Source organism: Lacerta agilis, chromosome 5 (assembly GCF_009819535.1).
Source record: "Lacerta agilis isolate rLacAgi1 chromosome 5, rLacAgi1.pri, whole genome shotgun sequence".
NCBI classification, from domain to species: domain Eukaryota; kingdom Metazoa; phylum Chordata; class Lepidosauria; order Squamata; family Lacertidae; genus Lacerta; species Lacerta agilis.
In genome coordinates, this window is record NC_046316.1 from 23037378 (window position 1) to 23064746 (window position 27369).

At 39.8% G+C, this 27369-nt stretch overlaps 1 protein-coding gene across 44 annotated transcripts in view; it reads right to left on the minus strand.

Annotated features, from left to right (window-relative positions):
- ANK3 (ankyrin 3) overlaps window positions 1–27369 on the minus strand; it is a 218221-nt gene that overhangs the window by 36418 nt on the left and 154434 nt on the right. For 24 of the 44 annotated variants that reach the window (XM_033148853.1, XM_033148859.1, XM_033148863.1 and 21 more), the window contains 9 exons: window positions 26276–26378; window positions 21172–21278; window positions 15569–15601; window positions 12260–12484; window positions 6100–6254; window positions 4471–4682; window positions 3138–3345; window positions 2377–2473; window positions 640–868 (listed from right to left, as the gene is read on the minus strand). In XM_033148853.1, the coding sequence (XP_033004744.1) occupies window positions 640–868; window positions 2377–2473; window positions 3138–3345; window positions 4471–4682; window positions 6100–6254; window positions 12260–12484; window positions 15569–15601; window positions 21172–21278; window positions 26276–26378 (1369 nt within the window). The remainder of the gene's footprint in view (window positions 1–639; window positions 869–2376; window positions 2474–3137; window positions 3346–4470; window positions 4683–6099; window positions 6255–12259; window positions 12485–15568; window positions 15602–21171; window positions 21279–26275; window positions 26379–27369) is intronic. The other 20 variants (XM_033148867.1, XM_033148878.1, XM_033148873.1 and 17 more) reach the window with 3 other exon arrangements.

The window sequence follows — 27369 nt, forward strand, 5'->3', positions numbered from 1 at the left end:
AATTTTAGCTACGCAAAGCTCAGTTCTTTACTTGCCACCTTTCTTTCTTTCTTTCCCCCCTCTAACTGATAAAAGGGCTCATGGACAGTGTGAAAGTAAGTTCACACATTCCACAACTTGACTGTCATGTCCAGATCTACCAGGAAGAAAGGCGGTAAGCAATACCCCGGTTCTGGAAGACATCAACTGAATTACACTAGCATCTTACTCCATCCAAATTAAATAAAACATTTTGAACAGATAGTTTCATGTATTGGAAGCATTTGTTTAGCAAGATTGGGCATATTATATCCATCTTTATGCATCTATGCTCAGGTTTATTGGACTTAGGTGTAGAAAAATTAAACTGACAATAGTCATCCTTTTGATTTTTTTGATATTTTACTGACAAAACTGCAATCTTGAATTTGTTTAGAGCCACTATGCCTGCACAGGAAATTTGTAACTGTCTTGACAGCTGTGAACAGACTGGTTTTAAAATCAGATAAACACAGTGATGTTTGCTGTATTGTCAGGTTTATAGACACAATTTATTCTTTATTAGAATATGAACTGTAACTTTTAGAAAGGAATATTTTTTTAAGCACCCACAAAGCCTGTAGATATACAACAGGCCTTTACTGTTGAATGATGGTATACCTCAATATCTTTACTTCTTGCAACTTCTTCAAAATTCTCTTGCTGCTCCAAAGTTTTGTCGACTTTATCATCTGTCATGCAGAAGCAGCGCAAATTGGATTCCACCGCATCATTCATTTTGGCAAAAATGACAAACTTGGCCATGTAGGGAACACATATTAATTCCCTATAAAGCTGCGTGGCCAACCCGACAGTTTCGTGAACTTGATGGCAGTCTGCTAGCCAAAATCTGGATGCACATACATAGATGTAAAGAGCAATCAGTCCATCTTTCATACAATGGGGTGATTTCCCACCATAACTTTACTGTGGTTTGAACTACCTCTCCAGCTAACAGAACCAAGTCACAATCCTGGGTTTTCTAACTTACTTTTTATTATATATACTTATAAATTACTTCCAGCAAAACTTGGAGGTGGCTGATCTGAGAACTGTCAGACAAAAAGCATGTTATAAAACTGACACGGGGACAAAAAGAAGAAGATGCCTTCACCCAGTATGGCTCCTCTTTATCACATACACAGCCCAACAAGACAATGACAATAATCCACCAACAGTATACAAATCAATATGGCGAACCTGATCCAAAACAACCACCCACCCACCCCACTCACACATGAAAACAAAGACCACCACAGCCAACCACAAATGAACAACCCCAACCTCTCTCACCACCAAAGGAACACAAGTGAACAGCAGAGAACCTGCACAAGCAACGCTGACACAAAACCCCACATATATTAAGTAAAATAGAAACATCGCCACCCGACCCCACTCATCCTCCCCCCCTCCACCTTCCCCCACTTTTCTTCCTAATGTCTCGACAAATGAAACCTATTTGTAAAAAAAGTTACATGGGGGAAAAGATAAGAGAGACATTGCACATACTTTTGTAAATCAAGAAAATCTTTAATAATAAAAAGCATGTTATAGACATGTTCAATACAATATTTATTATTTTTTCTGGTTTGCTCATAATGTGCCCTGTTGGTTTTCTGTAATCTAGGAAAAGGGAAATCTCCACTGCTGACGGCTGTGGTGCACACCTTGGAGGTCAGATCTGCTACCTCCTTGGCAAACAAGCACTTCTGCACACTGGTGACGTGTGTGGAAAAACCAGATCTCAGTGAGCAGAAGGAACTGAACGTTGTGGAAACTGCTCCTCTGCATAATATCTAGATATCAATACAGTGGTGCCTCGCAAGACGAAATTAATTCGTTCTGCGAGTCGTTTCGTATTGCGAAAAATTCGTCTTGCGAAGCACGACCATAGGAATGCATAGGAATGCATAGGAATTTAATTCCCATAGGAATGCATTGAAATTTTCGTCTTGCGAGGCAAGCCCATAGGGAAATTCGTCTTGCGAGTCACCCTTTCGTTAGTGAATGCCTTTCGTCTAGCGAGTTTTTCGTTGTGCGAGGCATTCGTCTTGCGAGGTACCACTGTATTGGAAGAATGGCGGCTTACTAAGGCACTGGCGCCACTCTGTTAAAAACAAGATGTGCTTAGGAACACCAAAATCTGAGGAGAAATTCAGGTGGGAGGATTTTTTTTTTGGTAAACATCCCTAGTTATGAATCTATTTTTGCTCCTTTCCTCTCCCATCAGTAAAAAAAAGTCCTGCTATTGAGCTAGTTATTCTAGTGTGTATCACTCAAGTTATTCTGATCTTCATAATACAACCTGTAAGCCTTAATAAAGTATAATAATTTGTGTTTTGTTTGCTTTTACTGTACCTGGCTGAAACGTTGGTTGTGAAAGAGACACAATCGTTTACAAAAGTCAGTGGAGTGGTTCCTGTGATATCTTCCCACTGAGCTGGTGAAGTACCTCCTAGGGAATAAAAGATGCATAAGTCACACTTGTTTAAAGGGATCTGAATTTTTACATAGATCTGAAATACTACTTTAGGATTGCACTTTATCTTAGTTTTATTTGTACATAATAATTGGTGTGGGAAGTTTCTGAAACACCCATATAATGTGGTGATAATATAAAATGGATTCCTTTCCACAGGGAAGGACATGAAAGGTCTGTAATATTTAAGGTGAGCAATATAGTGTTTAGGCAGAAGGGCAGGGCGGAACTAGGGAGGGCTGGTCCTCACCTCTGCAGGATTGCAGAGGGATGGGCAACCAGTGGCCCTTGGTCCACATTGCAACCCTCATGTCTAATTTCAAAAGCTCTCTGCAAAACCATTGGTTCTGGACTTTGCCCAAAGCCATCTGTCTTCACCCCAGCAGTCCACTAGACAAGAAGGGGGACAGTTAGGGAGAGAGAAAGGATGCCGGGTGTGTCTGTGGAGAAATGGGGGTGTGACAAAAAGAGGGAAAGGTGGTGACCCCACTCATTGCTGGCTTCCATATATGATATGCAGTAGCAAGGAGATGCTCCTGGGGGAAATGCGACTCTTGAAAGAGGAAGAGGACAAATTTGCCCAATTTAGAAAAGATATGTTGAATAAATGGGGATGCACTTCCTTATGCCTTTGCCTAACCTGTTATGCTACACAGTAGCCGAAGGCTGGGTGTCGTGTCTCCTTTGTATCCATTGGTTATCCCTTCCCCTGATGGGGGTGGCACAGGAATTGTCATGGTGATTGGCTTATGGAATTTTCTTCTTCTTGGTTCCACAGTGACAATGGGGCTGAATGTTGCTTTGTTACCAAGGATTTTCTTGACTGTTTCATCTGGAACTGGTTGAGCCTATTTTCAATATAGGAAAAAGAGATTCTAAAGTCATGGGACATCAGATTCTCAAACATGCAATTTATAGTTACAGGTAGGTAGCCGTGTTGGTCTGCCGTAGTCGAAACAAAATAAAAAAATTCCTTCCAGTAGCACCATACTATACCTAGATGTTATTTTTCTGTAAAATTTCTGTTGCTTGTATACACCATAAATGCTACACAAATCCAGGATTTTAGGGTAAAATTCCATTACAGAGTTCTGTAAAATGCAACAAGTCCCAAACTTCGGGTTGTGTTTAACTTTTACACAGCAAAGACCTATTGAATTAATTAACCTAAATTTGTTACAGCCATTATTTTCAATGGGTCTACTCAAAGTTAGCTGAATACAACCCCTTTCTTCTTCTTCTTCTTCTTCTTCTTCTTCTTGGTATTCTTATGAGTTTCAACAATGTCATATGGTTCACTGAAATGGGGGACCTAACTAAAATCCAACAACTGTAAAGTGAAAATATCTGTTGTATGTACAGTAGGTGGATTTGCTGTAAAAATCTGGATTTTATCCAGAGTGCTGCTGTTCCCTACTTAGCAGATGCTTATACTACAGGTCTGAATAAGGTTCATTGGGATGACCAAATGCTAAGGTGGGCAGGATAGGTAAACTTTTAACAAGTTGCACAGAAGTGGGCATTTTGGCAGCTACAGTTTGCCATGCAGGAGGGAGAAGAGCTGCTCCTTTTATTAACAGGCCAGATTGAACAGTATACCTCTTAGGAAGTGGTGTACTGTGTAGAGGGGAGCGTGTGGGCAGGTCCTCTCTGCTCACTTTCCCACCTCTGCCATTCCCACATGCTGCCTACACATGTAAGGTTCAATGCATGCAGGTAAGAACTGTGGTTGATTTCCTCATTATATCAGGAATTGTGTGTGTGTGTACATATGTTGAACTATAGGCATATAGACAGCATTTACATAATCCATCCTTGTGTCTACATGAAGGAATGGTGGGCAGGTTGAAGCTGCAGGCACTCATTTCCCTCAACCTGTTTAGGCCAGATCTAGGGAGGTACATCATCTGACCCAGCCCCATTAAACCTTACTTCTGGTTTTCAAAAATGGAAAGAAAGGCTCATCTAATTACCTGCAGGCCCACTCGTATCCGCTTAGTTAATGCTCCTTCAGGGAAGGAAGCTTGGACTCGAGGCACAGTTGTGCTGCTCAGAATGCCACCCTCTGGACCAATCTGGTTGCTTTCTTGCTTAATTCGTGAAACCACAGCAAAGTACTGAGGAAAGTCCTTTGTGACAATTCTGCAGATACGCTTCTTCTCAAGTTCCTCTGCGCTGTCCAATTCTATGCAAGGGAAAATCAGAAATGTTTATAAATGTTTGTAAATATTACTTCTCAGGTATTATGAGCGGGCTTTTAAAGAGAGTTTCAGCCTTGTCCAAGAAAGTCTTTGGGTTGCTTTGAATACTAACGCATATGCTGTCCTCAATGTAATGTTTTCTAGAAGAACCTCTTCCTGTTCAATTTCAAGGCTGAAAAAAATCTGTAACGGCAAGCTAGGCTTGACATCAGTTTTGTTGGATTTGAACACCCATCCTGAAGAGGAATTCGGTGTAACTCAATAATGCACAGACTGCACTGTGAATACTGATTGGACCACACGAAAGATACTATTTTATTTACTCTCATTTACCACTTTCTGGTTCAACATGGCTATTTCATTTTGATCTGATAAAAGGCTAAGTAATCACCTTTAAAATCACTCTCATGACAGAAAGGTGTGTTAATGAAAGGAACAAAACGTGAATCTGCATCCAAACTTTTTTTGTTTGGGGTTTTGGTTTATTGGGAGATCTGAAGTGTCTCATAACTCAGTTGTTAAGAGTTGCTCATAGTGGTCTGATCTGAGGAAATACCAGATGAATATAAAAAATATTTATGCATTTAATAAATGAGTATCTCACCATAAGGCTGGTTCCATTTTTACAGGTCTACAAATTATGTTTTGGTTCTAATACCTAGCTTTGCCAGTAGATGGTGCTGCTCTCATCAAACCCAGTAATTATTCCGTCATAAAAGGGAAAAGATAAACGGAATGGTTGGTTTAATTTATCTCACCGCTGAGTTAGATAACTAAGAAGTCATAATATACCCAGACCACTCCTATAAGTCAATCAAGATGGCATCACTTAGGTATACTGCTTCCATACCTTACCACATAGGGCTGATTCTTCAAATATTTTCAGTTTCTCTGCCTTTCCTACACTCACAATTGCATGGAGGAAGCAATGTCTGACTTAGCATGTTCCTGCTTACTGCCATCAGCAGCAATTCAGGTGAACACAAATTTTCCAACTGAATACTTGTGAACATTTTCTAACGCTGGCATAAACAGAAATAGCAGCAAGAGGGGAAATAATGGACATTCAAACAAAAACTAGAAGTTAAGAGAAATTATGCAGTGGTACCTGCAGTAATACTTTTTAAGTTAAATGAGCATCATTAATTCACTTCTGTAACAAATAATTGGGACACTGAAATATATTTCTTAACTGCAAATAGGTTCTTTGATTGGATGGTTGTGTATTTTTCTGCTGGCAAGCATAACAACATATATGGTATTATATCCATGCCACATAGCACTGTGGTAATGCTATTGTACAGTCACCGCCTAATTCACCTTTAATCATTCAAAAACAAACCCAACACATGTTTCTACTTGCTATTTGCCCAGGCCAAAACAGTAACAGTGCATATATACCTTCATTCATGCCGTTCAGTATTTCAGTGAGGTTTTCATGCCTGCTGTCATACTGATGTTCCTTCCACGTTTCACCGTTTTCACTTCGAAGCACAATCAGTTCTCTTTCCTTTCCTCGCATCGATCCAAAATGAGGGATTTCCACTATGACAGGACTACACCAAATAAAAGAAGAAGAAGCAATTCATATTGTACATGCATTTTTTTCAGTTTACTAAGTGCTGCTTCCTTACTCAAGAGTTGTCTGTCACACAGCTACAAGTGCGCTCATGGGGGGAAATGGTTAATAACTGGCAAAGCTCCAAAACCCTTTCCAGTTCAAATTGCAAGGTGGTTTTTTTGTGTGTTTGTTTTAATAATCCATTCCAATTACACACTTAGATAAGCACGCACAGGAGTGCTGACATACATCAATTTACACAGACAACAAAAACAAGTTACAAAAATGCATATAAGCAAATAAAAAGAAAGGGTTTCAGCAGGCAAGCTTAGATCCTGCACTTGGCTATGCATACATAATGCTATTTACTCAGGGCTGTGTGTACTCGGCACTTAACACACATAAACATTTGGCTGTGTCAAAGTAACCCATGTTCCATGTCTAGAAAAGGTGAATTCTTTCAACCAGCATTAATATGCAACCTAAACCAATCTGGACAACTTATTTGAGTCTGTACAATTTATTCTGCTGCTGCTAGTCAAAAGGAAGAAGAAAGAAGCAAGGCCAGGGCTCTGATGCACAGGACCCTGGTTGCTGGAAATCTTGTTTATCAACACTTTGTTTTGAGACTTCACCTGATGCTCTCCACCCAGTTGCAAACTTGCTATTAAAAATTGTTTCTAAAAAGTGAAACTCTCTCAGAGTTTGAATATTGCTTTTCTTGTGCTTGAACAACTCTGTGCATATGCAATGCGGTTTACTTAGGGCTGTGTGGGAGCTTTGACTTAAAATAAAGAAAATTGGGGTGGGGGGAGAGAACTGACAATTTGCACCAAATTATTCAAATATACTGTAAAGAAAAGCTCATTTTCCCAGCCAATATATATTGTGGAAATTCACCAGATTTGCAAGTTTTGCTCACTTTGCCTGATTTAAATATATTTAAATACGCTAAATAACTTTAAATATGTTTTAATCTTGGAAGGAGCAAGGAGGTACAGATGTAAAAGCACTGAAGCTCCATCCTCTTAATCTTAATTTCCCATACAATTTCAAGTCCATTTGCACAGTCATAGAGAGTAGACATTTTTTTAAAACCAGGGAGAGCACTGAAAGTCTCAGGAAGTTGAATTTCGTGCCCAGTACTATAGTCTCTACTTTTCTGCCCTTGCACAGAATCACAGAATACACACAGCCCTTTAATAATTATCAATGGGCGATGCACCAGCATAGGCAAAGACCAACTTGATTCTAAGGTGTAGAAGAGACACAGTCAGATATAAAACAAAAAACAAGCAAACGTAAGTTCCATTTAGCTGGCATGCCATATTTACATTGACTTTAATGGAAACTGTACATTTTGATCCAATTAAATCTTTCATACAAAGAATTAATGCAACTGAAAATATATACAGTCAAATTTTATAAAATAACGTGCAGCGCAATCCAATGCACGAGGCGCAAGTCCCAGTGCGTTCAATGGGGAATAAACCTGCAGAAGACTGGGCTATGAGAACCTGTATTGTGACTCCTATTTTCCTCCAGCACCATTTGTGCGAGCATGTGTTTCTTTTCAAGCACTACATATACTAAAACCCCTGGTAAATATTGATCGTATGGGGACAAAACTCTAGCAGTTTTAGTCACTTACGGGAGCATCTGAATGTCAGAATGGCTTGCTGTGATCTTCCTCATATGTCAAAGAAAACCTACTGGTATTAAGTCTATGAATGTAGAAAAGATTGGCTTAACAACTTAACCTAGAAGATTCGAGGAATTATTTTGGTCCTTGGACACAAGGAAAAAGCTATGGTATTGCTAGGTTGCTTCCTTCCATAACAGGAAACTTAGATGTGCAATGCAAATGCAAATTGCCTACATAGGAACATACCAGGTCAGACTACTTGTTTAAATCTTTTTTACCCTGATTGGCTGTAGCTTTCAAAGATCTCAGACAGGGAAAACTCTTTCACCTGTGACTGGAGGTGCCAGTCAATGGAGGCTGGTCCATCAAGAGTACTGTCCTGCCAAATTCATTCTGCTCTCAGCCAGCGCTCACCTTTCTGCCTTCTTATTTACAATCAGTCCAGAGGCTGGGGCTGCCTGTCAACTTCCTTCTCCCTGGCCTAAGTTTGCACTTGTAGAACTTATCAGGGAGGAGGATGGGGACAAAAGCAGAATTAGTTTGCTCCATCTGTCCCTGGCTCTGGCCTATGTTGGTCTCCCTGTCTTCTACACTTTCCCAATGGGCACCTAACTAATCAAACAGCTAACTAATCGGTAGTCTAGCTCTTGGCTGATGAATTCAGCAGAACAGGCCTGCACAACCTTTGACCCATTAAACCAAACACACTTATTTGTGGTGAAGGGCTTGCAATCCCTCCTACCTGCCTCCATGTTAACAACAGAAAGAGAGATTTAGCCTCTGATGGTCAACCATACATATCTGGTGAGCTGTGCTCAGCTTGGTGAGTAAAAAGTTGTGCAGGCTCTGACAGAACCATGGTCTTACGTAGCTGTATTTATCTTGGGTAGCTGGCCGGATACATTTGCACCCCTATTTAAATAATGCACCTAAAGTTACCTGACTGTGTGCCTTCAACCGAAGATTACAAGAGCATAATTAAGTGGCCAGTGTAATAAACCAACAGGTTGTTTTCTGCGTCTTAAAAAAATAAATGGAAATCTTTGCTCATGGGCAAGGAAAACCTTTGAAGTATTCCATCAGAGAAACACGAGCAGTTATGGATTATGCAGCCTTAAGACATTTAAACAGACAGTATCATTAATTTCCCACAGAGGTTGTACTTAGCTCTGCTCATACATATATATAGAGAGAGAGCACCTCACCATTCTGCGTAAACATCAAAGAGTAGCAGCGGTACTAGCTGAGACTTTCTTCAGCTGTTACACTTTTTTTTCTTTTACAAGGGAGAATCAGAAACAGTAATAGCAGCAGTATTTTTTTAAAGGCAATTTAGGGTATGACCCAACTAATCACTTTTACATCTCATTGATTTCAATGGGTGCATTAAGCCATTGTTTAAATAACCCAAATGGGATGAAAAAGTGCTCCGTTTCTGACAGATTGTGGGTTTATATATTCTTGTGTTGCATTTGGTTATTTGTTCTATCATCTCAACAAGAGATGGATGATAGCAGTTCCACTTGTTTGCCTAATGTTTTGCAGGCCTCGCAAAACAGAAAATGTTTAAGCCCATTGAAAACTATCCTACGAATACAATCTTTGCAGCGAATATGTCAGATACTGTCTCTCTGTATAAGACACACACAGTTTTGTGCATGAATATAAACAATACTCACAGAGAAGGTATTAGACAGGTATTGAACACAGGACTTGGAACAACATGCTACGTTAGAACCTCACAATCTCTGAAGGCAGGCAGTCAAAATAGTCAAATCTTATCGAGATTTTAAATATGAATATCACAGTTTTCTAATAATAGTAAGTAGATATATACAAAATTGTTTTCAAACCTGAAATATAATTCAGTTTTAGAAGGGTTAACTTTTTCACCAATCTTATTCAACCAGATCATTTATTGAATTTTATTGAACAAGACAGAACTTTGGTCACAGGGGTGGCCAAACTGTCACTCCTGGGCATTTCAAGATACATACAGAGAGTTAGTGGCATTCTCAGTGCATAGGCACACTGAGTACAGCATGAACCAAGCAATCAGTCACCCACCTACACATTTGGGCCATAGACTGGCAGGATGGGGGATTAGGAGATCAAATTCTAAGTTCTTAGTGTTTAGGCAGACTTTTCATGCTTCTTAATATTCTAAAGTGAGTCTGCTCACAAGTGATGAGCTACAGTTGTCTGAAAGCAAAGAGCTAAACTAGAAGTGACGTTTATCATGCAACTGGGACTTTCTTCCCATTGCAGATAGGAGCTGTGCAGGAGTAACAATCCTGTTGAGACCACAATGGAGGCAAAGAGGTAAAAATATTTCCCCCCACTGTGCTGATGATCTGGATCTACCTCCCGCCCATCAGGGTGCTTAAGTATTTATTTTTATATAAAAACAATAGTCACCAGCAACTGCTATTTGCATGATTACGATTGTGTCTAGTTTGGCCCAGAGTTAAAGGTAAAGGATGAGTATCTATTGTGATTACTTAAGCACATGAAGACTTTGGTATATATTAATTATACTTATATCTTGCAATCCCCTGGAAACTTTCCTCAGCTTCAATAATGCTATGGCTTCAGATGTTCTCAGGCCATTCATAGGGCCCTTGGGAATGTGCTGAACACAGAATTCAGAACAACATTCTACATTAAACATCACAGACTTCAAATACAGGTAGAATTTCTAGGAATGTTTTTTTTGAACTTCCTTTTGAGTCAGTAGCAGATGGCAAGGGAGATTGACTTCCCACTCTCAAGAAAACATAACTTTATCTGCTATGGAAGCTCAGGATATTAGGGGTGGTTCTATGGCACATTGTAAGATCCCCTCTTATATGCAATAACTGATACGTTAAGACCTTCCTTGTTACTGCCTCACATGAATGAGTTTACACATTGGAACATTCCCACGTGGTTGCACAATGTTGGGGAAGGTCAATAATAAAGGAACTCATATTTTTAGGAATGCCTGGCCATCATTACTGATCTTATTGTGATAAAATCCCAAGGTCCTGCAGGAGACAGTTTGAACACCATTGTCTTAAGCTTATATTTAACCACCCCTGTTTTACAAATACTTCCTTGTCGGTCCAAATTTGGCAAAGCTATTTACTTGTGCCATAAGCTGGCTCCAAAACCATGCAAATACCTTCTCTACCAACAGAACTAAAACAGGACCATGTGTGTGGTGTCGCTGTAGTGCTTTTTAAAAGCTGTAGTCAATGCAGCTGAAACAGTCAAAATTGGTTAAAACATAGGAAAAAAAGCACAGAAGTTACGAAAGCAGAAATGCTTGCAGTGAATTCCACATGCCTAGAAGCACAAGATCAATTACAGGAGCAGTGCTAGAATAAAATCAAGCCACTATGATTTTTTTCTTTCAGTGACTGTTAATCAGCTGAAAGCTTTTGTTGTTGTTGTGAACCAAAATAAAAATAAATAAAAATGGGAATGACCAAAACACAAAACAAAAAAAGCAAGTCAGAACAAAAAAAGAATTAAATAAAAAGAAAAGAACTGTAGACATTTGATATCTTTTCTTATAAACATCCTACCCAATAAATTTTGTTCCTTGAGGCCCAAGCTGCAGGATTCGGCTAACCATGCTCTCACCCTCATTTAGAGGGGGAGGATTGGTAGGAAGGTGCAGTTTACTGAATAACATCCATGCAGCAGGAAGAAAAACAAGAGGGGAAATTAGGAACAAACTGTCATTCCCGACAGAACTTTCTACTGGGGACCATGTATGGTAATGAACAAAATTTATCATCGTATATAAATTTATGTACTCCCATATCATAGTGGATTGTTTCCCCTAATGTTAGCTTTGAAAAAAAAAAGGTCTGCTGTTGGCATTTGTGTTAGTATACGGCTCAGAGTAGCTGCTACAAAATTCACATTCAGCTGCACATTCTTCACTTGGTAAATGTATGCAGCTCTCGAGGATGAGCAGATAGTTTGTACAGCGTACTCCTTTAGAAATTAATGGCATTTCATAATCACTGGGTGCTGGGCATATAATTCAGCAGTGCTCCCACATCCTGCCTTTGTATACATATCTGCATGAATCAAGAATAAGAGAGAAAGTTTTGGGTTCCCCCACTCACCCCTTAAACATAACATATTACCATAGGAAAAAATGATTCATGATACCATAGAGAATTTGGCCTAGGATAAAATTACAGTCCTGTGCTTACCTAGCAAAAGGAATGGAAGCCTACCTCCAATCCTCAAGTTATTTCAATTTAAAAAGACCCAACAACTTAGATCCCTATGGTAAAGGAAAGCAAAACTACAGATGCAAAATGGCAGCCAATAATATGATTCACAGAACAACTCACCCTAAAAACTGTGCTCCGGAAGGCCCCATTTCTACCAGTCTACTAGCCAATCCTTCTCCTTCAACCATTGGTGGAGGGCTGGCCAGTTTGTGCCTCTTTACCAAGCGGCAGGTGATGCGAGTGGGCGCTGTGCATTTACGCGGTGGAATAATAATCCTCATGCCATGATGACGGCTGCCCCTCATTGAACCCCCGCGTGCATCAACCATAAAACTAACCAGAAAACTGCAGGAGGGAAAAAACAGAAAGTGTCATCGGGTAGTTTTTTTTTTTATAAAAAAAAGAAGTACGAGCACAAATGTTGACTAAAATGAATGAGAAAGATCACATAAAATAAAATAAAAACACAACAACAATCCTATACATGTCAACTGATAAATACCCTTGTACCTTGTGCTAGGGAAGTGGACATTAGCAGAATCCTCGGAATGTCTACTCAGAAGTAAGTGACACTTTGTTCAATGGGATTTATTCTCAAGTAAATGTAGTATATCCACTAACCTGGGAGTAAGTCTCACTGAACTCGGTGGCTTACTTTTGAATAGACGCAACATAGGCTTATGCAAATACTCACCTTCCTAGCAGAAGGTATGACAGTAAATCTTAGAATTACCATATGCATGAAGTTCTACTATTTTACTAGCAAGACAAACATTTAGTCAAAACTACTTTGTTGAATACAGTGTCAAAGTCCAAACTACTAAGGTTAACTGTGTCTTCATCTACTATTATGAAAATATTAGTGTATTATTCATGCACTAATCGGCTACATGGAACCATTAGACAGCCTGCTGCCAACATCCTGTTTCTTTCAAAGAGCAAGTCGGACATGCACAACAAAACTGCTCAGTATAATGATAGCTACTTATTTTGTTTTTGCAAACCCATTGTTCTACTACTGAGATTTTCCAGGTCTTCAAAGGACAGAATTAAACACAAAGGGTCAGATTCACAAAGTGGCTTTGTTTTAAAAAATAATAATAATTTTCTTTAGCAGCTGGATATCAGCAACGGGATGACACACTCCCTCTTCACCTCTCCCTTTCTCAGTGTTTACATTCTCTTTTAACAGAACTGCAAAATAGGGAACCATGCTTTATTTTCACTTTATTAACCAGAATCTTAAACCATCTTCAAGCAGGTGTTTAAGATCCTGCTTAGTAAATTGGCATTAAAGATGCAATCTTTTACAGACATTGAATTTGATGGGACTTGAATAGATGTGTATAAGATTGCCCTGTAAATCATAGTTCCATGCTTGGGATATAATGGCCTAACAGTGGTTCAATTATATAAGGATGTAAACTATCCATGGTGATTTCATCATAGTGACATGAAAATGCTACGAATAAGACAGCAAGTGGTGTCACTACCTGTACACATTTTAGGGAATGAGCTGGATCCAGATTAAGTTAGTTGAACTTAATTCCCATTAAAATCAATGGGGCTTAAGTAGCGATTTCAACAGGAGCTACATTCAACTAATTCAGTCTGATGCCAAACCACTGTCTTTTTATTGGGCTCATGCCACAAAATGCTGACAAGTCATGAAGATGCACAGTGCATGGATAAGACCATCCTTCCTGGGGGTTTTCAAACAACAGAAGATATGCAATCCCAACAATGGGGGATATGAGGTGCTACTAAACCTAGATTTTTCTGCTGATGTTACAATCATCTGTCCTATATGTGGGAGACATATGAAATCTCAGATATTCCGGTGTCCTGTCCTTCAGGTCCAAATAAAGACAGGCACAACAAATGTAATTAATTTCCAGTGCCCTCTCCGAGGCTAGGTGTAACAGTGGGACATATGTCCTATTTGTTTCAGTAGGCAGCTCTGCAGGAGTCACTGATACAATTCACTCTTTAGACCACTGTTTTTCAAACTTAATACCTTTTGGGAATCTTTTTTCCATTGATCTGTCTGCTGAGGAAGCCCTCAGTCATCTGCCATGAATTCCAAGAGGGTTCTGGGGTATATTCAATTCAGCACACACCTGATTAATCTGTTTTCAGTTCATTGCTAATCTGTGTTTAGTTTATTCCAATTTCATTTTATTTTTGGATGTTTTAAAAAGTTGTTTTTAACTATTATTTTAACTGATAATTGTATTGCTTTTTATTGCTATTTATTGCATCACCCTCTATCATCCTCAAACGAAATTTCCAACATCATCTAGGAACCTACGGTTGAAGAACACTGCTCTATTCAGACCAACAAAATTCAGGATGGCACTATTCTAACATGAGCAGATTTGATTCAGCACAGATGGTACCACTAGGATCAGGGAGAAGATTTAACCCCATTGGTATCCCTCATATACACCCGTTTATTTTCTTCCTGGAGAGTGAATGGTTTCTGTACTTTGGTAGTGATGGAAATGTCTGCCCCCACCTCTTATAGTACAGACCCAGGAGGGCGGGTGAAACGTATTTCATACATGCCCAAGCAGGCCTTGAAATATAAATGTATTCTATCCCCACCCCCCACCCCATACCTACTTGTCATAAGGATAGGAATTATGTTATCTTATGTTATATTTATTGGCCAGAATGTGCTTTTGTTTGAAAGTGACTCGCTTTTACTTTCAAGCTCTAATAAACACAACTGATGTGCATGCACAAACAAGGCATGAAGCTGAATGATACTTTAATGTATATTCTAAGGCAGGGATGGGGAACCTGTGACTACAGATGTTGTTGCTGTCCTACAACACCTATCACCCTTGACCAGGGCTCCCACTGGCTATGGCTGATTGGAGTTGTTGTGCAACAACACTGGGAAGGCCACAGGGTTCCTCTCACTGTTCTAAGAGTTTCAGGGGCCAATATTGCTGCCCAGCCACCTGCAGATTCTGCAGTTTGCCCACCCTGTGAATGCAACTAATGTGCCATGGTACTGTCCTGGGGCACATCAGTGGTTAAATTCAACCACTGTTTCTTGTTCTTTAAAAATGCTGCTTCTAGATATTTTGTCCAAACTCACCTGCTGGTAAAACTCTACTCTTCCCCCCCCCACTAGTTTACACATTACTATCCATTATGTTTTTGAGCACATCATGCACAGTCTGTAAGAACACAATTAGTAGTTGATGATCGTCTAAATTATTGCCAGGTAAATGACGTGAGCTACAGGACAACTGCTAAAAACTACACAAACAAACAAAGATGTGGGGTGTCTACAATAAAAGGTAGAAAGGGCTGGGAAATCAGATGCACTAAAAATCATCTAGGCACATTTCAACTGTGGAGAAAAGAATAAACATATATAGAAGCAAAACAAGGAGTCACAGACAGTGTCATCACCTTGAATCATACTGGGGGAGTGGAGAGGAATAGCTGCAAAATAATTTAGAAAGCAAATTGGAAAAAAATTAATGTGAGATAATTAGAAGCCAGCAACAGAAAATGTCGATCATAAGCAAAGGCAAAATAATAACAAAAGCAAAGCTTTTCAGTTTGATCAGAGCGGGGCAAACGTGCGTGTTCTGTAATATAAAATATGCATTTAATTGCATTTTAAATATTTGCTAAAGAGGGCCAACACCTTAGTATGTATAAAAGCAAGTATTCTAATTAGTAATTGTGCCAGCAAAGGTAATGCACACCTTTTAAGAAATCAGGATGGTGGATGCAGCACCATTAGGATGCACAACTGAGTAACAATATGTAAGCTGCAATGGGCATAACTTGCCACCACTTGATTGGCTACAGCAAATAGAGTCTGGTGTGACAATGGGCAGAATCCTTTCATTGATGAGCAGCCTCATTGGTGGCCAGTGTCACCTTCCCAGCAGGAACACCTTGACGGGAGTTGCGTAACTAGCAGGCCCACCATGGTATGAATGGATAATGTGGCTCCATCAACCAACCTGAAGTGTAGCAGCCATACCAGTCCCGCCTCCCCTCTTCACAGTTTGGGGCTAAGCTCTTCTGGTGACACCTCAACACAACTTAAGGGGATCACACACTGGGACAGCAACATATCCACCTCTGCTAATGCTCGCTTGGGTCCGGTTCAATTCCTCATGCAGCTCCAATTGTAAGTTGTGACAAATGTCAAAAGAATGGAGCACAAGGAAAGTTGCTGGGAGGAAGGCAAAAATCCTGCAATGAAATGCAGAGCCCAACTGGGGTGCCTAGGGAAAATCCCTTCCCAGCTACACAGCAAACTGATGCACAGATTTGAGGGAGGGCAGGATGAGAAGTCAGTGATAGTACATATTGTTGAAGCCACAAGCCAAGCCTCCAATTTATGCCCTGGGAGCAGACCACAGAGAGAAAGTTCGCTTTCTGGCCCAGTCCCTGGCCCCTCTCCCTGGGAGCAAATTGGTGCTGCTGATTGACTCCTGCAGCAGAGCACTGCACTCATGCTGCTTCCAACACAGTGGCAGTGCTGGCTCCATGCCTGACAGAATAGACTCGGTCTCTCTTCACCTACCACAAACTGGGGCTGTAGACAAGCAGGGACCTGGGACTTACATTAGCAGGCATGGGGGAAAGCCACTGTTGTGCTTGAATACGGCAGCTGGTTTTCAGTTAATTAATAAAGCTGGTGTTGATCATGTGTCAGAAGCTCAACATCACATTTCCCAAATATTGTGGATATTAGAATGTAATGTAATAAAGGAGCAATTGTGTATTGATAATTTTAGACCTAACCTTTCTAATTCTTCTATCATTACTACAGCAGTTAGGTCTACTTAAAAAAAAAAACCATAGTAAAAAATATTGATTTCAAGAGTACACATAAGTTTATCATGCCAGAAAGCTGAATGTTTCACGGCATTGGCTTTTTAGTACTAACACTTCGGTATTGCTACTTTACTTTTCTGTAGATTGTGAATATCTGGGGCAAAGGTGGAATTAAGCAAAATTGCCCAAGCAGAGTGCCCATGACACATTTTTGTGAACTGGGTAAATTCAACACGCAACAAGAAAATGAAATGGAATCTCCTAGTGGAAAGCTCACTAGGGGATCTTGTGACCAGCTGCTATCTCCCAGCCTCCCCTCCCCTGTATGGATGTTGGTAGGATAGAGGGGTGGGTTTTTTCTTAGCTCCTTAAAGGAAGACCAAGATGTAAATCATAATAACGACAATGTGAATTGGTAAAGATGTAAATTTATTATTTTTATGCTTAGATTACAGCACACAATTGACCTGCGGAGTAAAGATTGGTCATATCAGATCTACATACTCAGAACTCAAGGGGGTCAAACAACCTCTAAATATTCTGCCAAATATGCAGAGGCAAGGGATATATTCTCTGTTCCCACCATGAAGGGAGGAGCCAAGTTGCTGCATGCCTGGGTAAAAGATGTACAGTAGTTATATATCAGTTTATTCAAGATGTGCTCACCTGCACTCTGCATAAATATCCTCATTGAGTAAATCCAATGGGTTGGATTCAAATTCAGTCATGCTGAGAGTAGACCCACTGAAATCAGTGGACATGTTAGAACAATTGGGGCCCTTCCATTAGGCAGAATGAGGAAAGTGCCTCAAGTGGAGGGTCACAAATTGGTGCCCCCCAGAGGCCAGTCTCACTGCCTCCTGCCCATCTGGGAAGCTCTTCACATCATCCCCTGCTGCCTTGCTCTAGGAAGGACCATGTACAGTGTTACCTTGGTTCTCAAACGCCTTGGTACCCAAACGCTGAAAACCCGGAAGTAAGTGTTCTGGTTTTCAAATGTTTTTTGGAAGTTGAACGTCCAATGTGGCTGTTGCCTATTGTTTTTGGTTTCGCCTGCACCAATGAGAAGCTGCGCTTTGGTTTTCGAACATTTTAGAAGTCAAACGGACTTCCGGAACGGATTAAGTTTGGTGCTTTTGTTTCTGCTATTTATTTTGCATTTTTGATTTTGAGGCTTTCTCAGTTAATTTGTTTTTGTGACTGTGTGGAACCCAGTTCAGCTACTGATTGACTGTGTGATTGCGGAAATGGATAAAAGGCCCCCCCCCAATCCTAACAGTGACTATCATCAGTGCAGGTAAGAAATTATTTTTTTCAGCATCTACAATGCTGCGTTATTTATTTTATAATACAGTACATTGATTATTGCTTTCATTATATGGATCAATGTTCTCGTTAGATAGCAAAATTCATGTTAAATTGCTGTTTTAGGGGTTGTTTTTAAAAGCCTGGAACGGATTAATCCGTTTTGCATTACTTTCTATGGGTAAGCATGCCTTGATTTTAGAACGCTTTGGTTGTGGAACAGACTTCCGGAACAGATTAAGTTTGAGAACCAAGATACCACTGTACGTATGTGCATTTCCTGCACTTGGAGCAAGGCATTCTGGGTAGGGTGGTTGTGGCAGCCAAATTTGCTATAGTGGCCTGTGATGTGTCTAGGTAACACAGTAGCTTTAAGATTTGCAGCAAGGAGATGGGTAATTAACAGTTTATCAAAGTTAGAAATCATGACATTATATATAAAGTCTTCCATTGTGAAGAAACAGCAGTACCCCTTTCATGAATTTGCTTATTGCCACATCTCCCCCAATTCCCAATTCCTGTAATTTCCCAGGATCTACATTTTTGAGAATTTGGTAGTGTTTCTTTCAATGAATCTGCATGTTTCCTAGTTAACCTTTAAAGCTTCAAGTAGAAGGCGTCAACACCTCTTTGAAGCAGTCTCCCTCACTTGCAAGGGTAACACGAGCTGCAGTCATTCAAATGCAATTGCATGCTATCTATTTTAATAGGCTACAGGGTGTGTCAGCTAAGAATGCGAATGTCACCCACAATACTGTGATCATATTTTGAATGTATTTTCTGTTGGGGACTCTCTCCACCTCCACAAAGTTAAATAAAACACAAGTGTGTTGAGGTTTCGTAGACCAATATATTTTATTCTATTGGATTACACTGATTTAAAGTTTATCATCTGGGCTAAAATAGGGAATGCTGGTAATAAAAACAAAGGAAAGTTCATGAAAAACTATGTACAATTGCCCACTTTGAGTGATTTTTTTTTCTTCCAGCTTTAGTATTATAAAACACAAATATGGTGTATTTGTATTTTTATCATTTTTTTAAAGGAAATATCCTTTGTGGGCATTTCAAAACTGATCCTTACATTATTTACATCCTACCACTGATGGGCTCCATGAGTTCATACTGTTCGCTTATTCCTATTTGTGCACTTTAGACATGAACTCTAGAGAAAAACAAATGCTAATACAGAACTTAAGACTTAAACATTGCTGTGTAAGCCTCTAAAACAATGACTTGTGCCTCTCTGCTCTCTGTTTTTTTGTTTTTTCTACTTTATGTAACGTTTGTTGTTTATTATTATAACAACTAAATTTTTCAATGTTTCTGAATGGAAGGGGAAATGAGACACACTGAAATTATACTAACTAAATCTAAACATTTAAAAATAACCTTTTTAGAAGACAGAGAGAGGTTTATTAACATTTGTTAAATTTATTCATGGTTTTGATGTAATGAACTTTGCAACTCTCTGGGCAATTCAAAACAAGTTAATTCTGGTTCTAGATAACTCGAACATTAACTGGGCACAGAAGTATTTCTCTGGATTGCACCCACTGTAATTCATTACAAGCATTTATTTGCCCTGGTATTAAATGCACCTTGCTTTTCATATGTAAATGTGCCATACATATGGTTCAATCAACTAAAAATAGATTTGATGGAATCTGACAAAATAGTAAGGGCTGAGTTCTACTCTGTTTTCTTAAAGAGAACCACTCCACAGCCTCCAAATAAATTAGAAATAATCAGCATACATTGAGTGGGACCCAAAGATGCACTGGGACTTTTCCAAACCCCTTTCCCACAGCAAGCCCTTGAGAACAGAACTGCAGTTCAAAAGCCAAATCAGAAATGTTAAAAGAAATGTTTTTATATTTCTGGAATGGCAAAGTAAGTAACACTATTTTTCCTTTTAATTTATTATAGAGTTATTATAGAGTTTTCTCTAAAGCCCCCCCCCCCCCCCCGGTATTTCTCTCATTTTTCTGTCCCTTTCTTACTCTTCCTTATTTTTAAATTTTTCTTTTCTTTTCCTTTTGTTGCATGAGAAGCAAAGAAGTATAGTATAGTGTATAGTGTTTTTGTTACATATTGTCCCAATATAATAATATTTTTTTATTTAAGGCATCAGAAGTTCTCAGTCTATAGAAGCAATTTCTGTGGGAATATTCAGATCCTGATAATTTATGAGGCTCCTTCTTGCCAAATTTAAAGTCAGGGGGATGCTCTCAGAAGCCACTCTCCTGCATGTCCAAAGAGAGTAAGGAGGACACTTTTATTTTATTTATTTATTTCGTAAGATATATATACCAGTTTTTTTAAAAAAACAACCACCCTCAAAGCAGTTTACACAAAGATACGTATATCTGTTTCGAAAAAAACTCTCCTAAGTAGCTCCCAGATCCTTGGCATACCTATGGGTTAGGTTGGGACATGCAGTGGTACCTCCAACTTCCACCCAGCCAGATGGGCGGGGTTATAAATAATAAATTTATTATTATTATTATTATTATTATTATTAGCATATGTCTGTGGCTGTATCAAGAACCACAACTGGAAATGCATGCTGCTGCTAACTCAGCAGCAGTTCTCACAGCCAGGACTGAGACTGAGGGAATGCTGGGATATCCAGCACCAAATATGTGGAGAAGCTTTCTCTCTCTCTCTTGGAAAATGCATAATCCCTTTTTATGGCAGCGTGAACTCCCAAGAGCAATCCTGTGACTTTAAAACATATCATGCATTGGTGTGGTTGGTTGTTGTTCCGATGATGCCTACACTCGAGTCACTGGCTTCGAGGAAAACAGAAATGGAAGTTTCACCAGGGCTATTTCCCGTCTGCCCCCCCAGCTATTGCTTCGTTTAATATATATAGTGACATAAGAGAAATCCTTCAGGTAACTCACCCAGAATGGATGGGGCTGGAGACAAGATTGACATTGTCCAAGGTGTCTGCGGCCCAGCTATAGTGCCTGAGCGAATCAGAGTCAAATTCTCTTGGAAACGTCAGATGCTTCAGAGATGAAAGAGAAGAAATATTAACTCAGCACAGAGAAGAAATATTAACTCAGCACAGAGAAGAAAGTCAAGCATTTCCTGTGGTATATCACAACTGAGAAATAAAATCAACCTTTTATTAGCACTTGTAACACCTGCAATCATTCTCTCTCTCTCTCTCTCACACACACACACACCAATCACTTTAATTACTTTACAAACCTTGTTTATTTAGGACATAGCAGCCTAGCTTATGGTAGTGCCCATTTTGTTTATTTATTACAGTTATATCCTGCCTTGGTCTATCACCTTATTTTATTCTAGGTCACCTTCAGGGTTGAATGGAGATTTGAACCTGCATCTCCCCAAAATGAGCTCAGAGGGAGCAGTGATTTGAAAGAACAATAAACAAGTATGTTATCCATGGCATCTCAATGGGGATCCCAGTAACAATCTCTGCACTAAACACAGAATACACATTGACAACTTTAGACAAACTGGGTATATTCAATATTTGTTGTGGCTGTGGATTCAGGCCCCACCTGCCTCCCATTGTAATGGTACATGCACTTGATAATGTGTGATCCGATCCTCGTCCCTCAAAACCAGGGGTGGAGTGGAGGAGATTGTGTGCACACTACCAGGGCTATATATTCTGCCCATGAAATATTTATATCTTTCTGTTCCTTAAAGTGGCTTACTTATATCTATGCAGGAAAGAATTTTGGTAATAGGGTGACTTGAACGAGGACAAAATTTGGTGCCCCCAATAATTCTTTTTTAAATTCATTATTATTTTGCGCCACCTTGGCTCAGCATCCTACGCAGGGGAACCTAAACCCAGTGCTGATTTATGGTTTCCAAGCAGCCTACTGTCCAGGGAGCTTCACCAGTAAAACTACATCATGTGCCTTGAGACAGTGCTTGGATTGCTCCCTCTATGCACGTATTTGCTATTTTACATATGTCAAATGTTGAGAGGTGGGCAGACAAGCAACTAGAATTCTACTGCCCTGCACCAGACTTGATCCAGACTGGTGAATGGGCAGGTGGGCCAGCAGAGCGATAATGGAAATGGCTTTGAGCAGTCATCATAAAACAAGCAAGCAAGACAAAAGAGCAATTTTTAAAGGGCAATTTAAATGAGCTGTTTTTTTCTTCTTTGTGTCATATTGCATGCCAGCTAGAATCTATGAGCTCTTCCTGTTTACTGAGCATTCATCTTGGTTTTTTCCCCCAACACAAAATTTGCACAGAGGTCATACGATGTTGCTTTTTATTGAGTATTGGCAATGCAGGTTATATGCTACCACCTGGCACCACCGTTATCTCACACTTTCCAGCAAGTTTTCCTTTCAGTTTCCCTACCCCAGAAGTTCCATTTTGGAGAAGGGATGGGGAAGCTGACTTGTCGTGCCAGAGTGCCAAATCCACTTTAACTGCACACTCTAAAATTGCTGGCAAACAATTTAATGGTACCCAAAGAATAGTGACAGTCTGGAGACAGTGTAGCTTTCAGAAGTGACCGAGTTACAGGGAAAACTACATACAGTCATACCTCAGGTTGCAAATGCTGCAGGCTATGTTTTTTTGGGTTGCGCTCCGCGCCGAACCCGGAAGCGCCATATTGTGTCACGCACGTGCACAGACGCAGTGCTGCGGGATACAAATGCTGCAGGTTGCAGATGTGCCTCCGTCACGGATTACGTCCACAACCCGAGCATCCACTGTATTGTTTCCATATATTTTAATGTTAAACCACCTCAAGCCTCACGTAACCTCAACGAACGTCTATTAGTGCTCAAAAGCAGACAAACCAGCTCAAGTACCCTGAGAAACAAAGTGTCAGGGTAGCCAAAAAAATACCAGTGGCCTCTCTGGCAGTAGCATAATACCCCATTCCACACTACAGCGAAAATTAAAAATAAGTTGTTTTCTGACTGTATTTAAAACCTGAATAAAGATAGCCACTGTAGCCTGACTTACATGAAACCTTCTTGTGTCTATTATTAACCAGCCTCCCAGCTCACAGACTGTTTCAAAAATAATTTCCAGGTTCCCATGTCAGGAATAATTTATCAGTTCCATCTCTATGTGCTATGCATGGGGATGAGCAGCCAAGGTGATGAAGCCAGTTGCAGATTAGGAAAGCGCCCTCTCCCTTCCTTTGCAAAGATGAATTTTCAAGATAAAAAACAAATGCGCCAAATATTCCTGCTTCTACATTTCTCCTGCTTTTTAGCGTTTCACTTTTAAATAACTATTCCATTTATCTAAAAAGAATAACAACAATCCACCTTTCAGCCCACACCAAAGGCATCTTCTAATATTAACAACAAAATGCACTGCAGTAAAATGGTCTGAGTGGAGGGCAGCTTTGTATGTTCCTATCTAGGGCAGTTCATACTCCACATATCTTCCTGTAGAGCACAGGGATTGTAGTTCTATTGAATTCTAGCTTGCCCAAGTGCCCTCAATGTGTGTGTGTGTGTGTGTGTGTGTGTGTTTTTATCTAAAACTAAAACTAAAAAAGCACAGTGGGCATCTGAGTCCAATTAAAGTGGATTTGAAAAATGAAAAAAATGACCTTTCAGTAACTGGGTGAAATCTCTTATTAAATACCTCATTAACAATTGTGTGTTCATGCAGCAGTTTAGGTAAGAAGTGTTACGTATTCAGTATTTTCTATTACAAAAAACGAATAAATACTGGAGGTTTTTAGCTGAAGGAAGGAAGCTTCGAGAAATCAACATGGAGGACTATTCCAGACCATCCCTGTATACTTTTAGCCCCTATACTGTAAACTAGAGCTTTCCAAACTGTGTGTCATGACACGTTAGTGTGTCAGCTGCAGTGTGCAGTTGTGTCACGTGAAAGCTCCCTGTGCTCCTCCCAGGGCTGAAAAGGGGTTAGTTTAACCTCCTGTTTGCTAGTAAAACTGAATGACGGTGTCATAAAATGATGCATGTCTTAAAAGTGTGCCACCAACATGAAAAGTTTGGAAAGCTCTGCCGTAAACAATCCTAAATGCATTTTCCTATTTCACATTAAACTGGAACCATTGCCAAACACATCTCTTGTTGTTGTTGTTATTGTTATTGCTGTTGTTTTAAACTAAGGCTTATTTGTGGTTGACTTGACCCCCATGTCAGCAGATTACAGGTAATATGATACACTTCACAAGAGGGTTAAAATTAAGATTTGCCACTCCTGCCAAAATCAGGGAAGTCAGGAGTAAGCAATTCAAGCATACTGAAAGCCACTGTGGGCACACAAGCCTGCAAAGCACGACAGGAATACCAAAATATTGCTATCCAGGTCACTGCACAAGAATGCTACATTTAAACTTTTAATGAATGCCACTTCTCTTAAAGCCCTTTCATTAGAGAATTAAGGACTCTTTCATATTCCCTGCAGAAAACAGCAATCTGTAAAGACACACCCTATTATACTGCATGATAATTGGATATCCAGCTGCTATATACGGTATTCTGACTGTCTGGGCGAAACTTCTTTTAATCCAAATAAATACACTGGCATATTCATGCAGTTGTCTGTAGAATATAGCCTGAAAATGAATGAACACTCCAAAAATGTTTCATCTGCAGCCTCTCAAAACACAGCAGCATGCACAGGTGTTTGTTTGTTTTAAGAAAAAGACCAAACTGTTAACAATTTAATAGTGGGAGACAATAAGGTAGGAGAGGGAAACAAAAAGAAACCCGGAGGTCGTAAAATTTGCAGCAGAACAGTAAATGGTAGGTTTATAAAAGGAAGTAAATTGGACTTTGGGTAGGAGGCTGAAATAGTTTCCCCAATACCTATTGTTAAGAATGTTTGCAGTCATTATCATCAGAGGAAGAGGTGCCCCACCCCAGACCTAACACATACAGAGACCAAGAGGACAGGTACAACTCTCAGAGATCACCATCTTAGAAGATGTGCCACCTGGGGAGTCTGCAAAATTGGGTGACCTATTCTGTCTGTTCACCTTCCCCTTCCATGCCGAACCTCTCCCCAATCGCCCCCCTCAGACACCAGCAGCAATACAGTCATGAATCCAAACTAAAACCCAGACTGGAAAATGCCTACCCAACAGCATGTGGCGTTCTATCACTGCACCCTACTCAGAAGAAGGAATCATGAACTGTTGTGTGCTCCAGATCCCAGGTACTGCTGCAGCAACATCCTTCTCGGTTCCTAACTTGGTGTGACTCATGAGGTGGGCAGCACCCTGCATCTTTGACATACTTCCCCATGAACTGACTGGACAGCTCTCTGGTCTTTTCAGTAATGCTTGGCACTGGGGGCTGGACAAGGGCAACTACATAATCCAAGCCAATTGGAGATCACCTGGTGATGTGGTGACATCACAATGATAGTTAGACAATCAGGTTTTGGCTACATGCAGGTGTCACTACTACAAATTCATCTCAGACAGAGACAGTTGTTGCCTTCTATCCTAAGTTTTGTCTCTTGTAACAAGAAAAATGTTTCAAGAAAACCAGTTTAAGAAGAACACATAACCTCAATGGTATATCTTAAAGAAGATAATTACCTGGGTGGCCATTGTAAAGCAATTTAACACAAATAAGAAGCCTCATCTATTATTGGACATTCCTTTCTCCCAAAGAGAAATTGGCTATTCAATGTAAAATAATCTTATTGTATTGCATGCAAAATCCAGATACTGCCCTACTCTGATAGATCAAACACATTTACCAATATGTCAGTCATCCTTGCTTTGTGGTCTTTTGTGTTTAAAGTACCATTACCAGGGCTGTAAATTCCAATGGATTACTTGGTATGATTGACCAATTGATGCTTGATTCTATGATTAAAATTTCAGCTTTAATTGACTGAAAGAATTGATAAATAAAAAACTTTCAGAACCCCACTACTGTAACATAAATAATGTATGTTCTAGCAGGAGAGGCTAAGCTGCATGGTAAAACATTTATTCCTATAAAATGCTCCAAACCACAGAATCATGAAAAAAAACCCACAACTCACCGGATCCTTAGAGGGCACCAAGAGTTCTTCGATCATCATGCTGTCCCGGGCAAAAGAACTTCTGTTCAAAGTGTAGGACCTATCCGAACTGAAGGAGCGGAGGCTGGTTGTATTTACAATTTACCACAGAGTATGAAGATGACAATGAGATGAACAAAAGAAAAATTAATGCATGCAACTTCCAGGGAACAAGTGAAATATAATAAAACATAATATGATTGATGAAACAGAATTTTAAAGTATGCTAGGAATTGTATCACAATTTTAAAGAGGTTTTCCTCTAATGTGTTGGATCCAAAAAGTTCCACCCACTACTTTTGTCATAATAAAGGAATATTGGTATCCAACCCATTGGCTGCAATCCTGAACACAATTACCCCAAAGTAAGCCCCACTGAACACAGTTGAATTTTCTTATTAGTAGACAGACAAGGGATTGCACTTAAAATCAGGATAATATATAGTTGGATTTTAGATAAATGTAGTAAAAATATATTCAAGAAATGTGGAGTGCAATCCAAAGCATGTTTACTCAAAGTGTGACTGAGTTCAATGAGACTCCCTAGTAAATGTGATTAGCATGAACAGAAACTTTCTAAAATGCTGCTAGTTTCTACGAGGGATTTATGATGGTATGGCCTAGGACCTCTGACTTTTCTAGTTAGCCCAGTTTCACACAAATGCATATTTATTATGTCCCTCCCCCCTGCTAATTAAGAGACCTCACTATCAAAGGGTAGATAAATCCAGTGTACTGATTGCACTAGTGTGCTGCCGCCACTGTTGTCAGCAACTTTTGCTCTCTAAAATGTACACCTGGAGTAGAAGGCTCATCTTATCCCTAAATTGGCCTCCTTTAAAGTGTATTACAGCTTAGAACAAAACCAATCCATCTCAGGAACTGACAGCCCCTAGCCTGAAGGGGCTCCTTTGCTTTTGATCACCATGCACCTGGGATATCTCTGGAACCTGTGATTTCTACTACTGCAAGGATGCAGTAACAAGAAAAGCTGAGCTTGTTAAATCTCCCTCCAGCAAGGAGCTATATTACAGGCACAGGAACTTCTTATAGATGCAGAGATCAGTCTGTACTGA